This window comes from Loxodonta africana, chromosome 4, assembly GCF_030014295.1.
Source record: "Loxodonta africana isolate mLoxAfr1 chromosome 4, mLoxAfr1.hap2, whole genome shotgun sequence".
NCBI classification, from domain to species: domain Eukaryota; kingdom Metazoa; phylum Chordata; class Mammalia; order Proboscidea; family Elephantidae; genus Loxodonta; species Loxodonta africana.
Window position 1 is genome coordinate 67,777,691 of NC_087345.1, and position 19,232 is coordinate 67,796,922.

The following is a 19,232-nucleotide window of genomic DNA, read 5'->3' on the forward strand; positions in this document are numbered from 1 at the left end:
AAAAAAGGAAACATATAATAAGAGATTTGAAAAGTCTGGACATTTCCTTCCCGACAGATATTAAAGGCAATGTCTTTAATCTAAGACATTATACTGAAAGGACTATCGTATTTTAAAGACAAGATCACTGTCTCCACAGGTTTTTCAAAAAAAAAAAAAAAAACTATATAGCTGTGTTAATCAAAGCGCTTATTATTTTGTACAATACAATGATAATGATCTTGAATTTCTTAAAAAAAAAATTACAATAAGCTACAAGTATCAAAGAAGCAAAGTTATCTGGAGTAGTCTATATAGGAGCTCTTTGGACTTTCTTTTATTATGCTAAAATAGTGGTGCTTTTAGGATTTACATTATTGTACTCTCCAATACAAAGTATGGGGCGTGTTAAAGTATACAGTACACCATTTTCATACATGTACAACATCGGTGGATGAAGAATGTCTCTTAGCAGTAATACTGGATGTAGCCTCTGGTTTTACCAGTTGCATACTCTAGGGCTATTATATAAGTAAAAATCTCTCTTGTGATACTGGAAAGTGATTAGAATGTGCAAACTGATGTAGTAGCTTTCATCCGCCTCTTAAAGGGTACCACCACAGGAAAGTCCATTTAAGATGTTGTAGGTTTAACAAAGTTGGAATGCTGGCACTGTTGAATTGGGCAACAGTTTTTCAGACCTGTCAAAAGGAAAAAAATTAAGTGAAAACACGGGTTGAAAATAGGACATTAAAAAATCTAAAGGAACACATTAAGATAACACTCTTTAAGTGTTAGAAATGAAAATAAACACAGACTCTTGTCCTAAATCATTACATTAATGACTAATGAACCACAACTCATAGCAAAACACAGCATGAGTAGACATTTTCATCTTTGCATTCCAAAAAGATAAATGCTTTTCTGGTGTCACTTTGAAAGATTTTGTTTTGTTTTGCAGTAAAATTTTAGATACAAAAAAAACAAAGTACCTTTGTGCAAATTTCTATAATTACCTTCCAAAAGTTAAGAGAGAAAAAAATCCTATTAATATTTAGGTTAATCTTATTAGAATAGGAATAAAGAGATATTATCAATACTAACAAAATGGATGAACTTAAAACAGTGTTTACAATCCTAGAATTACATTGTTAGTATAGAATATACATCTAAACCAGGGTTTCTAGTATCAGAAAATCAATACCTTTCTTCTTTACTCTTTTAATAAAACTGGCCAAGAAGCTGGTTTTGAGAACTGTAAAAAATAGACTTATTTCAGGATGCCTCTTTACAGCTTTACCAACTGACAGTTACACATTCCCTAACTCTAAATTTAAACAGGTTCGATCAACTTTTTAAGATGGATGCCAGAAAAAACTGGTATTACACTAAAACTGTATGTAATTAAACTTTTAAAAAATACTAGTGAGATAAAAGAAGTAAAATCAGAACTCATTTCCTGCTAAATATTTATTTTGGATGATTTTCTGCAGGTATGCCTAGGCTAAATAAAAATGTTTTCTTTTTATTACATATATTTTTTTAACGGAGTTCAGGCTTATTGCAAGCTCCAGAAACAGCTGTTAATACAGATGTGGCTGCTGAAATAATTTGCACAAATGTGCTGAACTTTAGGCCCTCAGTGAGAGCCTGAAATCTCAACAGGTTTGGTAATCTAGTTTTCTAAAACCTAGCAGACAGGGTGTAGCAAATTGGAAAGGACAGATGGGAGCTGAGCTCAGGCATATGTGTGTTCTTGAAAATGGGCACGTGGACAGGAATGAGAGGATGTATTGCTAAACAGAAAGCCTTAAATGGGACAGAAACTCTAAAAAGATAAAGAATCAGAGTGGTATGGTAGTAAGGGCTATTTAACATAGGGGGAAGCAGGGCCACAAATCTCAAAATGTTCTCAAGGATAAGAGTGTAGTAAATAATGGTTTAACGATAACTGAGCAAGAAATTGTCTTTAGCATAAATGCAAGGAGCTAATAATTGAGTGCTTGCTATGTGCTATGCACTGATCTAACTGCTTTAGAGATATTGCTGTTGTTGTTAGGTGCTTCCTACTCATAGTGACCCCATGTACAACAGAACAAAATACTGCCCGGTCCTGCACCATCATCAAAATCATTGCTATGCTTAAGCCCATCATTGTAGCTACTGTGTCAATACATCACGTTGAGGGTCTTCCTCTCTTTTGTGGACCTTCTACTTTAAAGTATTAACTAATTTAATAGGATTGTTTTCAAAATCTACCTAAATATGTTGTATGCTCAGTTTTCCTTTGCAGTCTCACCTCTGGACTTTTATATTAGTGGTTCCCTCTCCCTGGGAATCCTTCAGGGGCTAGCTTCTACTTGTTTAGATCTCAGCTTGGCTATCTCTTACTGACAGACTTTCCCTCAATTCTCGATCCATATCTGACACATTTGGTGCCCTAGTTATAGACTCCTACAACACCCACAATAGCATACTGGTTAATAGCATGGAGTTGAGAGCCAGCCCACCCGGGTTCAAATTCTGCCTCTTTTATTTATTAACTATGTGGCCTTGAGTAAGTAATTTAATCTTTTTGTGCCTCAGTTCCTTCATCTGTACAATAGGAATAATGATGATTCTTTGTCTCACAGGGCTGTTGTGAGAATTCAATGAATACATAGACAGTACTTAAAAGAGTGCCAGTTGTTATTAGTCGCCGAGTCAATTCCAACTCATGGCAACCCCATGTGTGCAGAGAGAACTGCTCTATAGGATTTTCAAAGCTGAGACCTTTAGGAAGAACATCACCAGGCCTGTCTTCTGAGGTACACCTCTAGCTAGGTTCCAACTGCCAATCTTTCAGCTAGCACCAAAACTGTATGTGCCATCCAGGGACTCAGAAGAGTGCCTGGAATATGGTAAATGTCCTAAATGTTAGATGGTGTTATTATTAGTACTACCCTGGATTTATCCCATCAGAGGCATTTTTCAATTGTTTGTTTATCTGTTCCACTAGCCTCTAATTAGCTTCATGAGGTTAAGGGAGAAGGTCGATCTTATTCTCTGCTGTTATCACCAGCACCAACCAGTACCCTGCTGGGGCATAAGTATTTACTGAAAGAACTTATCTAGAATACTCACTTATATGGAACACCTTACTTCCGATGATGTGAGGTAAATAATTATTTCAATAGGGTATCATACTAATTCATGGATATCTTAAGAAGGAACTATTTCATTTTTAGAACTAACAAAAGACTCTATAGTTGTTTTCCTGACAGAGTGCCCTTAATGAAGATGAGTGGTTAAAGGTCAAAGGAAAGACAAATGAACATACCTGGCTCAGAGCTACAATGCATTCAGTATATTAAAGCAGCTGACATGATGACTTTTTGCGGGCCTTCCCAGGTACAGGAGTTTTTCTGTTAATTTGCCGCACTAGGTCATAAAAGATCTGCAAATACATTAGTTTTTTAATTTACAAGAGGAAAAAAAAAAAAAGTAAAGCAACAACAAAAACCAACAGAAAAAAAAAAAAAAAAGGATTTCCATGGATAAAATTGAACCTAGAAAGCAAATAGTCTGTTTAGTTAATGAATGACAGTAAAACTAGATATGCTTATAATTGCTGAGTTCTTTTGTATTAGTTTGTTTTTTGGGAGGGTCAAATTTTTTCTCCTTAAAGTAAGTACCAGTTGAAGGAGCTTCAGAGACCTTAATTAGAATATTTACAATCATACAAAAAGCCAACTCTTTACTTTTCTTCCAACTTTTCTATACAAGATAGCTTTAAGACCCCCTCAAGGCAAGAACCATGCAGATGCAAACCTTTCTAAATTTCAGTCACCATCGTTTATATAAAATCCTTCATACACCAGAAGACTTAATCTGTCTTCTACAACTCTATCATCTGTCTAGTCTTCTTTTCTTCATGGTAAGTTCCACTGTACCAGCACTTAAGAGACTGAAACAGCTTATTAACATGCATATATTTAACATAAGATTTTTTTGCCTGTAAGATCAACATAGTACTCTGAGCACACATTAACTTGGGGCTATATTAATACATACACGTTATTTCCTATTAATTATGAATGCTGAATTCCAACTAGAGTTATTTTAAGCATAATATCTGGCCATACCTCATTAACATTTATTTTTGACTTTGCAGAAGATTCTAAGAATGCACAGTTGTTCCACTGTCGTGCTAGATTTTGGCCTTGTTCCTTTCCTACAACTCTTTCATCTTCTAAGTCACACTTATTTCCAACCAGAATCATTGGAACCTAAAAATAAAATTTGTGAGGGTGAAAATAAGTAAGTAAATAAAAATATGCCCTAAAAATTCAAATCCAAAGAATTCTGAGAGAGCCCCAAGGATTATTTCTCATATTATGCCAAAGAAAAACAGCATTAATAATATACAAAATTTAGTTAAATATGAAAGCCTTAACACTGTTCATTTGTAATTCTTAAGCACAATTAATAATAAGTATTGATTTTCAGGTGTGTTAACTACACTGTCAATTGTCTCCACTGCCTTATCTCATGGAGATGTCATATGGTAACTCCAAAGAAAAGACAGAGAGGAAAAAAAAAGGAAAATTCTCATGTTAAATAAAATGGATATAATACAGGTCCTCAATGAGTCAATGCAGATACAAACAAGAACCTTTCACATGAGCTTCTTAGAAAACCACGACCTACTTATAAAAGAGACACGCAAAACTGAAAATTACAAAATGGACTTATAATTACAGTAAGCAAAAACACATAACCTTTTAAAAGGAAGTACAAAGAGGTGTTACTCCAGAAGCCAATATATTTCAACATTTAAAAAAGTTTAAGGAGTGTGAATCAACTTCAAGTTTTCTTGTTTCCTGACATGCATTTATCACATAAGCGTTTCTCAATTTCACAACACAAAAAGGAGAAATTTGGAAGGCGCCTATAGATTATTACAAAGCCAAAGTTAAATTAACTTAAAAAAAAACACAACCACTTATTAATAATGTCATGTGTTTGCATACATGTGGTATTTATAATTTTTAAAAAATACTATATGAAAAAATAACACTTATTCTGCAAAACCACTGTTAAACCTTTTGGCTTTCCAAAGCACTTCTGGGAAAAAAAAATTCGAAGTTGAAAAGCAAGAATTCTGTTTTATTAGGAAGAGAGAGTTTTATTTCTTGGAGATAAAGGAATTTCGCAGTTCTACACTGCTAAGTTCTATACACACACCACCCCCCACACCCACCCACCCACACCGTGTTCACTTAAAAAAAAAATATTTTAAACATGTAGCTGATGACTTGCAGGAATATTCTTCTGTATCCTACAATGAATATCACTTCCAAAAAACGCTTTTAGTATAATCATTCCCTTTAGCAGGTGGAGTGTGGTCCTTTGACCATGTAAACGATCAAGTATAAAGAAAAAACATCTAATACTTTCTTACATGGTACGGCAGAAACTGACCTTGTTGAATGAAATACCCTTTTTAATTAAATTAAACCACAACATGTAAAAGGTCGCACTTGGACAGTATACAGGAAATCAGACAACAGGAAGTAGGCTCTAGGAAAGTTAAGTATTATTTACTTTTTTCCCCCTCAAGTTGGAAAGTAACATTATGAACCACAAATTATCTATGTTCTAGTCAAGCAGCCATGTTCTAGCCTCATCCTCACATTTTCCACACATTCTCAAATTTGCAAATTAGCCCATCAGAGATTTTTTTTTTTTAATCCTCTTCTATTTTTACATTTTGATAATTTCAACACATTTTTTCAGGGCCAAACTCAAAGATCCACCATCTTCAAAGAGCTTCTTCTATTTACTCCAGCCCAAACTAATTTTTTATTGTTCTACAAATATTTGTTTTGTTAATTTTGACTCGTTAATTTTAAGTTCCTTAAAGGGAAGAACCATGTCTTTAAATTTTTTGCATTCCCAATATCTATGACAGTTCTAGGTATATCAGACACACTTAGTAAGTACCTGTTAGGGATGCAAACAACTGAAGAGAACTACGCTAGAAGAGAACTACAACTGAAGAGAACTACCAGAGACAGGTGAAAACATATATTAACTGAAAAATGAGGTTGCTATAAATAGGTAGGTTCCCTGAAGGTTCCCTTGTTCCAGAAGTCCAGAAAATGGCAGGATTTACCATGGGTATCTCCCAGCTCTCGCAATAGTTGCTACTTACAGTACAGTGGTTCTCAAGGTATAGGGACAGGAGCAGCAGCTTCACCATCACCTGGAAATTTCTTAGAAACATGAATTCTTGGGTCCTACCCCAGGCCAACCCAGGTTTACTGAATCAGTAACTCCGGGGATAAGGCCCAGCAATCTGTATTTTAACAAGCCCTATAGATGATTCTGATACAAAATGAATTTTGAGAGCCACTGCTACATATAATACAATAAATAATGAAAATAATCTTTTCAATAGGGATTAAACTCCATTATGACGTACTCTGAAGGGGCATCTAAATTAAGCTTCGGTTCTAATATATTTTTTTCCTTCTTTTAAAAATTATTATTATTATGCTCTTTCTATGTCATAGCTGCTTGAGATATGTTCGTATGTATGTGATTCTTGTTTAAAAAAAAAAAAGAGCTCTTAATTCTACCGGAAATTGGCCAGAACATCATTTATTCCATTTATTAACATCTGTCTTCCACATCCTTCCTCTCTCCCCACCAAATGCATGATTTAAAAATAGAAAGGGTATAAAATTTATTTTGCACAGGATAAGGTGGCAGGAAGAAATTTTTTCACTTTCCACATTATAAGGAAAAAACTTTTGAACATAAACCAGCAAAAAAGTTAAACTGAATACCATTACAAGGGTTTAAAAATAGAATGTATTAGAAGTCAGCTTACATCGTCAGTGTCTTTAACTCGAAGAATTTGTTCTCTCAGATCTTGCAAATCATTAAAAGTGGACTGTGCTGTGATGGAATAAACTAATGCAAAGCCTTGTCCATTTTTCATGTACAAATCCCTCATTGCTGTAAATTGTTCCTATAGTGGGAGGAAAAATTCATTAAAAAAAAAAAAAAAGTTTTGATAGTTAATTTGACAATTTTCAAAGTAAAGTCTACAATTATAGTTCAGTGAAGATTATTATAGTATAATGTAACGTTTCTTAAAATTACAGTCATGGAAAAATACAATTTGAAAAACTGGTATTTCAAGAAATAGGTTTTTTATTTTAAAATAATACATCAAACTAGATTTATGCATAATAAATACACTTGAGTAGGTTAGAAATATCTCATCTCCAAAACTTACTTAAACGCAGATCTTATATATGGTTAACAACTTTTTCATGTATCTTAATGTGTAAGGCATCCAAATTCTATTGTCAAGTTATTCAGCTATCTCACAACGCTCTAGCTCTATGAGGTCCATCAGCATGCTTCCCCATATCTTGTCATTTCTTCCTACCATTTTTCTCTTCACTACAGTGTGAGCTTTTGAGGGTTAGTACACAGTGCCTGGCGCATATAAGGTACTCAAACATTAGTTGAATAAATACCATATACCCAGAATACATCTTCCTTTCACCTTCAGATACCTATAAATCTAGTTGGCCTGTAAATACTTCGAAGGGGCAAAGATACCATGCAAAATAAATTCACAGTCACTGAAGAATGAATGTATGCCCAACTATTTTTCACATTATTTGAAATATGGCAATATACTCTAACTTGTTTTAAAAGTATTCCTGAGCTTATAAAAATTATCATTCTAATAAATGTTCTAATTCTTCAATAACTGACCTACTGTAATTAGAAAGCACACCATAAAAAAGAATGTAAGAATTATTCAAGAGAGTAAGAAAAATAGTTTCCAGATTTAATGTCAGTACTTTTAATAAGCTTAACTAATATTTGGCTATAGAGTACTAGCATTTATAAGGTCGATACTGTACAAACTGCACATACGCTTTGGTACTTATTTTACATACCGTTCCTGCAGTATCCAAGATTTCAAGCATACACTGTTGTGCATCTACTTCAACTTGCTGGGGAAAAGATTAAAATACACCTTTAGTTTTCACGAATACAAGACTACCTTAATATACACAAAGGCTAATGTGATTTTAAACACAGACACAGGTAAATCAAGGTTCAAAGACCCCTAAATTGTATTAGGTTTAAAAACCATGTGTTCTCAACTCAACACAAGGACACCTACAAGATCGAGTCTCAATATGCATCACTCAGCACTTAATTCTGGAGAGGCAATGATTTCAAAACAGCTCAAAGATAGTTCCAACAATATTGAACTGTTCCTATATCAACTCCTCTATACTTTTTACTCTTCCTCTAGATAGCCACAGTCCCTATCATTACTAGTAACAAGCAGTGCCACGGCTATCAAATTAATTACATACACTAACCAAAACGTGGGCAGTTCAACTGCACCAGCAGCTCCTTGGAAACCCTATGGGGTAGTTTAAAAAAAAAAAAAAAAAAAAACCAAACTCATTGCCAATGAGTCGATTCCGACTGATAGTGACCCTGTAGGTAGTTACCTCTTTTGCCTGATATTCCTTATGGTAAAAAAAAAAAAGTTGCTTAGATGTGAAAAGAAAATAGTAATACTGCCTTACAGCTGAGGTGCAAGAAGGCGTTCCCAGTTTTTCTGGATGACTGTGGACATGGAGGGAAAAATGGAAACAATACCTGTTTTTTTCCATCAGGCTGGCTGATACACAAAAAGTACAATTCTTTTTGTACTGTTAAAATGTCTGTGCAGTAAGCTTTACTGTCACATGCTGTGTTAGTGAACACAGGAATTCACTTTTCCATTGTTAGCAGTGGCGCTTTCTCAAGGAGTTCTAAGCAGGAAGCTTAGGTAGACCTCCAGACTCATACCTCAAGGTTTAAGAGAAGGAAGCCTGAGAATACTCAGTCTTTCTAGAGGGAAAAACATGCAGACTACCACTTGGAATGGATGGCCACACTCTAAAATCTGTAGGTCAAATTATAATCTTGGCGTCAAAATAAACTTAAAGATTCTCTATGTGTGTGCACACGAGTGTTTAAGATGCTCCTATACGGGCAAACACACGCCACGTAATAATCAGGTGTTAACTTTTTCCACCAAATAATTTTATAAATTAAATCTGCTTCTTCATTCTACTTTGTATACAACACTCAATAATTATAAAGCTAAAAGCAGTAAGTATTTATATATATATTAAAGTAAAAGCAAAAGGCCTTCTAAAGTAAGACATACCTTTCTATAAGAATCTTCTATCGTAGGATCATATTTTTCAACAAAAATTCCTTGAACAAACTGTACGGTCTGAAAAAAATTAACATACCATTATACTTCTTAAAAAAAAAAGAATTGAAATCTGTAAATTTTAAACTATTGATTTCACACTGCAGACTGTATCATTGAGGAAAAAACATAATCCATCTGAATGTATGTGCTGGGTGAGAAGATTATCTTAGGAACGACTCCTGTTTTAGCCTTAAGGGCTGAAATCTGAATTTTAATTAGAATGTATGTAACTATTGTGTATATACACACATGGGCACATACAACACACCTTCCCATCGCTTCAGATATATTTACAAATGAAAAAACACCTCACACCATGTTGTGCACACTTCTCAGTTTAATCCAACCAAGTCAAGTTCTGTGCTAGGTGGCTACTCTAAGTGGCCAAGTGAGGTGGTTTTCTCTCACTTGGAGAAAGAGAAGGTCAATCTATTTTTTATTGTGGGGCTTTGCTAAACTCTCAAATATCCAATTTATTTTCTCTACGTTTCTCCCCCTTTATCCCATCCCCACCACCAACTGTGTCTTCTTTCTTGTTACAGTATTCATTGATGCAGAAAACGTGGTTGCTAAAATTATGTTAAAAACTGGACAAAGGTAACACTTGAAAAAGATTTTTAAAATAAATGTTATTTTATATTTTCTAACAAAATATCTAGTATAAGCCTACTCACAGGGAGTAAGACCAAAATTCATTCCCATCTGACTCTGAAATACAAATCGACACACATTTATATGCTCTCACCCTCTGGGCTTAGCCCAAACTCTATTCTGGGATACTTCATGTCAGTTTGGAACTAATGTTCCAGAAAGAGTATGATTTATCCAGATACAACTGGAAGCAGAGTACAATTACAAGAAAAATATATTACTTCTAAAGCCATTAGGAGATTTTACCCTAAACAAAAGAAGCTTAATAATCAAAACCTAAACCTCAACAAAAAAAGAACATGTCTTGGAACGAATAGCTTAAGTACACTGGGAACGACTTACCAGAGCAGACTTTCCAACACCTCCTGAGCCAAGAACGACTAACTTATATTCACGCATGGTGCACACTTGTTGTTAAAACCTGTTTAAAAAAAAAAATAATGCTTAAGTAATGTCTTTGTTTTCACGTGCTTCTTATATAAATAAGACATACTCAAGAAAGCAGATTTATTTAAAATAACTATACTGTGCTAATCAGGAACATTCTTTAAACAACTCCTAAAGGATGCTATGGTAGGCTCTTTACGACAGAGGTAAAAAGAAACTACAGAGTTACAAAACATGACTTTCAGTAATACCCTAATTCAGAATCAAATATTTAGTCTGGTAAGTTAGAGAAAGGGGGGAGGGGGGATGGAAAACAGCACAAAAGGGTATTTTATTGGTTACAAGATACCAGTGACAAACATGTTTCCCACTATCCCTTTCTTAGAAGCCATCCCAAAACAAGAGCAGGAAACAAATGCAAACATACCATCAATCATCTGTAATCTTACATTTAACAGGTAGCTGAGTGCCTACTAAGAGCCAGGGATACACCCAGCAAACAAAAGACAAAAACCAATGTCCTCACTGAGCTAATGGTCTAGTGAAGATCCCCAGGATAGGGCAGGGATCTGAAAACAAATCTGACCCATTACCTATTTTTGTACATACAGTTTTACTGGAATACAGCCACACTCATTCATTTGTGTATTATGATTGTATTCTTGCTACAATGGCAGAGTTAAGCAGTTACAACAGACACCATCCAGCCTGAAAGCATAAGGTATTTACTATCTGGCATTTTTGGAATCAAGTGGAGGACGACAGGTTTGATTATTATGCAGAAAAAGTCTGCTGACCCCTGGGGACAGAGGAATGGTAAATGAGTCAGCACAGGAAGCTGAATCCCAAATGTATATTCCTGAAGTGGGGGGAGGTACTGACAAACAGCCCATTTGCCCCTGAAGAATCCTGAAAATGCTCTGGAATTATAGGTAGAACTGCAGAATATGAGTGCCCAGAATGAAAAGTTTACTGAGTGTTTAGCATGACGAAATACGGAAATACCAAAAAAAAAAAAAAGGAAGCCCATAACAAGGCTTATCATTATGAAACTTCAAAATACTAAGGACAGAAAGAGAAGATCTAAAAGTTTCTGCAGTAGGGGATCACATAAGAATAAAAAGCTCCCACACTTCTAAAAAAAAAACAGAAAAACCCTAATTGGTCAGTAGCCATGGTAGCTGCCAGAACACATTTTAAACTCCCTCAATTAAGGAAAAAAAGTTCTATAGTCATGGTAAGGAGCCCTGATGGTGCAATGATTAAGCTGCTAACAGAAAGGTAAGAATCAAACCCACCAGCTGCTCCTTGAAAGAGAAGACCTGGAGATTTGCTCCCTTAAAAAGGAAAACCTACAAAGGAGCCCTGGTGGCAGCCTGTTAAGTGCTTGGCTGCTATCCAAATGGCTAGCAGTTCAAATTCACCAGTTGCTCCTTGGAAAACCTATGGGGGCAGTTCTACTCTGTCCTATATGGTCAGTCGCTACGAGCTGGAATGGACTCGACGGCAATGGGTTTGGTTTTTTGGTTTACAGAGACAGAAGTAGATCATTGGTTGCCTGGAGGTGAGAGTGGAGACTAAACTATATATGGTCACAAGAGAACAGTTATGGATTGAATTGTGTGCCCCCAAAATGTGTGTTAACTTGGCTAGGCTACAATTCCGGTACTGTGTGGATGTATACCATTTTGTGATCTGTTGTGATTATCCCTTTTATTGTAAATCCTAACCTCTATGATGTTAATGAGGCAGGATTAAAAAAAAGGATTAGAGGCAGTTAAATTAATGGCACAGGACACAATCTACAAGATTAGGTTGTATCTTGAGTCAATCTCTTTTGAGATATAAGAGAGAGAAGCCGGCAGAGAGGAGGGGGACCTATCACCACCAAGAATGAAGAACCAGGAGGGGAGAGCATTCTTTGGACCCAGGGTCCCTGTACTAAGAAGCTGCTAAACCCTGGCAAGATGGACGACAAGGACCTTCCCCTAGAGCCAACACAGAAAGAAAGCTTTCCCTTGGAGCTGGCATGCTGAATTTAGACTTCGAGCCTCCTAGACTGTGAGAGAATAAATTTATCTTTGTTAAAGCCATCCACTTGTAGTATTTCTATTATAGCAGCACTAGATGGATAACTAAGGCAAGAAACTTTTGAGGAGATAGAGGTGTCCTAAAATAAGTAATGGTGATGGCTACACAACTGTATAAATTTTCTAAAATGCGAAAGCATAACACATTTGATTGCATCAACATAAATACTACCATTAAAAAATAATGAATATAAAAAGTAAAAAATTTTGGATATTGTATTTCTTAACAAGATGGTTAGGGCTCCAGCTGCTTCATTTATCCATGAATGAAAATTACTTGTTGCTAAAATGGATCAAGAATCATCCTGAATTGTCTTGCTATTTTTTATTTTTATGGGTGTAAACATAACGATGGGGGTGGAGTTTTGTTATATCAATGTCACCCAATTTTCTGAGCTCCTTTCAAGTTACATAGCAAAACACAGTAATCCATTATCAAAAAATTATTTTTAATAATCTCTTGGCTAATTTCATTCCATCCTTCTTAAATTTTGTTGAAAGCAAAGAATGGAAATCAAAAGATTTCTTAGAAGAAACTTCAAATAAATGGAATCATACAAGATGTGGTCTTTTGTGTTTGTATTATTTCACTTGGCATGTTTTTGAGGTTCATCCATATTATTGTTTCTATCAATAATTTGTTCTTTTATTTATTACTGATAAAAATATCTCCCTGCTACGGATATCCCATATTTTCTTTACCCATTCACCAGCTGATGGACATTTGGATTGTTCCCAGTTTGAGAATATTATAAATAATGCTAATCAATTTGTGTTTTAATTTAATAACTCAACCTAGAAGAATTTTTACTGCAGAGCCTTATGGACATAGAAAATTTAAGGTCAGCGATAAAGATTTTAAGCCTAAAAATATTTAGTGACAGAACATATCTAACTTATCAGTAAGCAGCTTTCTAACAAGGAACAGTGCTAAGAGGACAATACAACTGAGCATAATCATTATCTTTCTTAATCTTTTACTAATATTTCCTCATCTGGACCAACTGAAATATTTTATCTACATTCTGATAAATACCACTCCCAGGGGGTTAATTTTTCCCCTCAAAAACAGAATAACTAACAGTCCAATAGCCAATATTTGAAACAATATTTTTTCAAACCTTTGCTACTATAGCAGTCCTGAAAAACTGTTCGAACATTTGGAAATCTGTGACCTGTCTAAAGTCTCATGCACAATTTTAAGATGAGGAGAGACATCACATCGGATTTTCAAATGGGTTTGTGGTAACTACTGTTTGAAACCCTGAGACTAACTGCTTTCTCTGAAGATCACAAATGCAGACAATTTTGAAAGCACAGCACAGTGGATAACAGCACCTAAGTTTTAAATCCTGTCTTTGTATAACCTTGGGCAAGTCAGGAAATCTTTCAGAGCCTCACTTTCCCTGTAGGTAAAACAGAGGCAAAAACACCTACATAAAATTGTGAAGCAAATTACACAAGAATGTAAACCCCACAAGGGAAGGGATTTTTGTTTTCTTTATTGTTACATGCCCAGAACTTGAAACAGTGCCCAGCCCATAATATGTGCTTAATAAATTAAGGAATGAAATGTGGTAATTTTTCCTAAGAGTCATTGATATGATACCTGTACACCCATAAACCGCTGCCATCGAGATGATTCCAACTCATAGAGCCCCTACAGGACAGAGTAGAACTGCCCCATAGGGTTTCCAAGGAGCGCCTGGTAGATTCGAACTGCCAACCTTTTGGTTAGCAGCCACTGCTCTTAACCACTACACCACCAGGGTTTACACCTTGTACACAGTAACAATAAATGACAGCTGTTTAACACCATTAGCACTGGTCTGAGCTGGCACTCAATACAGTGAAACAGAATTGCTTTTTCCTCCATTAAGAATCAGAGCCCTGGTGGCGCAGTGGTTAAGAGCTTGGCTGTTAACCAAAAGCCTGGCAGTCTGAATCCACCAGCTGCTCCTTCGTAACCCTACAGGGCAGGTCTACTCTGTCCTATATGGTTGCTAAGAGTCAGAATTGATTTGGTGGAAACGGGTAATGAGTTTTCCACTGACAATCAGTTTTACCTACTAGCTCAATACAAAAAACTCAGTAAAGTTTTAGGATAAATGTGTTCACTATATAAACTCCAACTCATAGCGACCCCAAAGGACAGAGCACAACTGCCCCATATAGTCAAGGAGTGCCTGGTGGATTCAAACTGCCGATCTTTTGGTTAGTAGCCGTAGTTCTTAGCCACTATGCCACCAGGGTTTCCTCACTCCATAAAAGTACGTATCAAAAAGCAACGAAACCCTGGTGGCGTAGTGGTTAAGTGCTACGGCTGCTAACCTAAAGGCCAGCAGTTCAAATCTGTCAGGCACTCCTTGGAAACTCTATGGGGCAGTTCTACTCTGTCCTATAAGGTCACTATGACTCAGAATCGACTTGATGGCAATGCGTTTGGTGTCAAAAAGCAAATAACAGTTTAATTATCCACTGTTCTGGATTATATAATACTTTTCATTAATAAGACCTAAGATCCAACTGCAGATATTACTGACCCAAATTATGAACCATAGGAGTTAACTCTAAAAGTCACTGGGAAGTGAAAAAGTGTAACAAAATGATAAGTTGATGCAGTATTAAAAAAAATTAAAAGGCTCTTGTTAACTGTTTACTTGGTGGAGACATTTCTTGAGGACCTATTCTGTTCTAGCGTTCCAGGAGTCAAATCTATTCTTCAGATGGTCTCTAAATTCAGGTGGGATACACTCAAGCTCATATTTTGGCTCTCGTGGACTTGCTCTGATTTTCTTCAGTTTCAGCTTGAACTTGCATATGAGCAACTGATGGTCTGTTCCACAGTCAGCCCCTGGCCTTGTTCTGACTGATGATATTGAGCTTTTCCATTGTCTCTTTCCACAGATGTAGTCCATTTGATTTCCGTGTGTTCCGTCTGGCGACGCCCATGTGTACAGTCGCTGTTTATGCTGGTGAAAGAAGGTATTTGCAATGAAGAAGTCGTTGGTCTTGCAAAATTCTATCATTCGATCTCCGGCATTGTTTCTATCACCAAGGCTGTATTTTCCAATGAGTGATCCTTCTTCTTCGTTTCCAACTTTCGCATTCCAATCACCAGTAATTATCAATGCATCCTGATTGCATGTTCGATCAATTTCAGACTGCAGCAGCTCATAAAAATCTTCTATTTCTTCATCTCTGGCCCTAGTGGTTGGTGTGTAAATTTGAATAATAGTCGTATTAACTGGTCGTCCTTTTAGGCGTATGGATATTATCCTATCACTGACAGCGTTGTACTTCAGGATAGATCTTGAAATGTTCTTTTTGACGATGAATGCAACACCATTCCTCTTTGAGCTGTGATTCCCAGCATAGTAGACTATATGACTGTTCAATTCAAAATGGCCAATACCAGTCCATTTCAGCTCACTAATGCCCAGGATATCCATGTTTATGCGTTCCGTTTCATTTCTGACGATTTCCAATTTTCCTAGATTCATACTTCATACATTCCAGGTTCCGATTATTAATGGATGTTTGCAGCTGTTTCTTCTCATTTTCAGTCGTGCCACATCAGCAAATGAAGGTCCCGAAAGCTTTACTCCATCCACGTATTTAAGGTCGACTCTACTTTGAGGAGGCAGCTCTTCCCCAGTCATCTTTTGAGTGCCTTCCAATCGGGGGGCTCATCTTCCAGCACTATATCAGACAATGTTCCGCTGCTATTCATAAGGTTTTCTCTGGCTGATGCTTTTCAGAAGTAGACTGCCAGGTCCTTCTTCCTAGTCTGTTTTAGTCTGGAAGCTCAGCTGAAACCTGTCCTCCATGGGTGACCCTGCTGGTACCTGAATACCGGTGGCATAGCTTCCAGCATCACAACAACACACAAGCCCCACAGTACGACAAACTGACAGACACGTGAACACTAGTGACCGAAGACCAGACGAGTTGTGGAATGACATCAAGGACATCATCCACGAAGAAAGCAAGAGGTCACTGAAAAGACAGGAAAGAAAGAAAAGACAGGAAAGAAAGAAAAGACCAAGATGGATGTTGGAGGAGACTCTGAAAATTGCTCTTGAGCGTCGAGCAGCTAAAGCAAAAGGAAGAATTGATGAAGTAAAAGAACTGAAAAGAAGATTTAAAAGGGCCTCTTGAGAAGACAAAGTAAAGTAATGACATGTGCAAAGAGCTGGAGATGGAAAACCAAAAGGGAAGAACAAGCTCGGCATTTCTCAAGCTGAAAGATTCAAGCCTCAAGTTGCAATAGTGAAGGATTCCATGGGGAAAATATTAAACGATGCAGGAAGCATCAAAAGAAGATGGAAGGAATACACAGAGTCATTATACCAAAAAGAATTAGTTGACATTCAACCATTTCAAGAGGTGGCATATGATCAGGAACCGATGGTACTGAAGGAAGAAGTCCAAGCTGCTCTGAAGACACTGGCAAAAAACAAGGCTCCAGGAATTGATGGAATATCGATTGAGATGTTTCAACGAACAGATGCAGCGCTGGAGGTGCTCACTCATCTATGCCAAGAAATATGAAAGACAGCTTCCTGGCCAACTGATTGGAAGAGATCCATATTTATGCCTATTCCCAAGAAAGGTGATCCAACCAAATGTGGAAATTATAGAAAAATATCATTAATATCACAACGCAAGCAAAATTTTGCTGAAGATCATTCAAAAACGGCTGCAGCAGTATGTCGACAGGGAACTGCCAGAAATTCAGGCCAGTTTCAGAGAAGGACATGGAACCAGGATATCACTGCTGATGTCAGATGGATCCTGGCTGAAAGCAGAGAATACCAGAAGGATGTTTACCTGTGTTTCATTGACTATGCAAAGGCATTCGACTGTGTGGATCAGAACAAACTATGGATAACACTGCAAAGACTGGGAATTCCAGAACACTTAACTGTGCTCATGAGGAACCTTTACACAGATCAGGAGGCAGTTGTTCGGATAGAACAAGGGGATACTGATTGGTTTAAAGTCAGGAAAGGTGTGCGCCAGGGTTCTATTCTTTCACCATACCTATTCAATCTGCATGCTGAACAAATAATCTGAGAAGCTGGACTATATGAAGAAGAATGGGGCATCAGGATTGGAGGAAGATTCATTAACAACCTGCGTTATGCAGATGACACAACCTTGCTTGCTGAAAGTGAAGAGGACTTGAAGCACTTACTGATGAAAATCAAAGACCACGACCTTCAGTATGGATTGCACCTCAACATAAAGAAAAAAGTCCTCACAACTGGACCAATGAGCAACATCATGACAAACAGAGAAAAGACAGAAGTTGTCAAGGATTTCCTTTTACTTGGATCCACAATCAACAGCCACGAAAGCAGCAGTCAAGAAATCAAAAGACACATTGCATTGGGTAAATTTGCTGCAAAGGACCTCTTCAAAGTGAAGAGCAAAGATGTCACCCTGAAGACTAAGGTGCGCCTGACCGAAGCCATGGTATTTTCAATCACATGATATGCATGTGAAAGCTGGACAACGAATAAGGAAGACCGGAGAAGAGTTGATGCCTTTGTATTGTGGTGTTGGCGAAGAATACTGAATATACCATGGACTGCCAAAAGAACGAACGAATCTGTCTTGGAAGAAGTGCGGCCAGAATGCTCCTCAGGGCAAGGAGGGCGAGACTGCGTCTTACATGCTTTGGACATGTTGTCAGGAGGCATCAGTCCCTGGGGAAGGACATCATGCTTGGCAGAGTACAGGGTCAGCGGAAAAGAAGAAGACCCTCAACGAGGTGGACTGACACAGTGGCTGCAACAATGAGCTCAAGCATAACAACAATTGTAAGGATGGCGCGGGACCAGGCAATGTTTTGTTCTGTTGTGCATAGGGTCGCCATGAGTCGGAACTGACTCGAGGGCACCTAACAACAACAACATTCTGTTCTAAGAACTATGCTAGAATTAGAATCTGAAGACAAGAAAAGTAAATCTAGGAAATGATCATCTTTCACCAAAGAACTTAGGCTTATGAGGAAGACAAGCGTATATAAATAGATTACTGTAATACAGCTTTTAATATTCAATATCAACATTTACTGAGTACCTAAGACATGTCAGGCACCATTCTACGAAATCGGAATACAGCAGGGAACAAAAGACTCTGTCCTCCCTCATAGGATTTACAATCTAGAGGGACATAAACACAGTCAATATGCTATATGTCAAGCAGCAGTGTGGAAAAAAAAAATAAAACAAGGCAAGGGAAATAAAGAATGTAGGAATGGAAGGATTGCTTTATGTGGCTATGAAAGACCTGGGTTAAAGAGAAAGTACTCAGTATCTAGAGTCCTTTGAATAGTTTGATATTAAATCCTTTGTCAACAAAATGCTCTACCATTAGGCTTTGTCCCGTTCAGCATTTTAAAACCAACATCTTTCATGGAATAATTTAAGACATGATAAGGTGGCTGACGTTAAATTAGGATTTGGAGAGTACAGGGATTTGTCCAGGATCCACTGTAGAACTCATGGTATGGACGCCTCCTTCTTCCTCTGCCAACAGGGGCATAAATGGGATTGATTTACGGAGGAATCTTAATGCAGTTGGTCTTACGTGGTTCCGTTACGGTAGGTACAAACTGCCCCTCAGTGATATCCTTTGCCAGCTCTAAAAAGAAAGATGACTCCCCGCCCCCCACTCTGTAGCAAGAATAACACACAGATCAGGATAGGATGTTCCTGATTAGCACATACTCAGGATGCAGCTCTTAAAAGAGGGTAATGTCAATGAAATGTCCCTGAAGTACTGTTGCACTATCTCAGCCCACAGTGATTGCTCCCCTT

The 19,232-nt window shown here is 37.1% G+C and overlaps 1 protein-coding gene across 3 annotated transcripts in view; it reads right to left on the minus strand.

Moving 5' to 3' along the window:
* Nucleotides 1-233: 233 nt before the first annotated feature.
* Nucleotides 234-19,232, minus strand: part of RAP1B (RAP1B, member of RAS oncogene family) — a 52,997-nt gene continuing 33,998 nt past the window's right edge. For 2 of the 3 annotated variants that reach the window (XM_064283914.1, XM_064283915.1), the window contains exons 2-8: nt 10,268-10,346; nt 9,224-9,292; nt 7,947-8,003; nt 6,857-6,997; nt 4,104-4,247; nt 3,299-3,415; nt 234-680 (exon numbers count right to left, since the gene is read on the minus strand). In XM_064283914.1, the coding sequence (XP_064139984.1) occupies nt 3,329-3,415; nt 4,104-4,247; nt 6,857-6,997; nt 7,947-8,003; nt 9,224-9,292; nt 10,268-10,324 (555 nt within the window). In that variant the 5' untranslated portion in view covers nt 10,325-10,346 and the 3' untranslated portion in view covers nt 234-680; nt 3,299-3,328. Of the gene's footprint in view, nt 681-3,293; nt 3,416-4,103; nt 4,248-6,856; nt 6,998-7,946; nt 8,004-9,223; nt 9,293-10,267; nt 10,347-19,232 lie in introns of those variants that run through there. The other variant, XM_064283916.1, reaches the window with a different exon arrangement.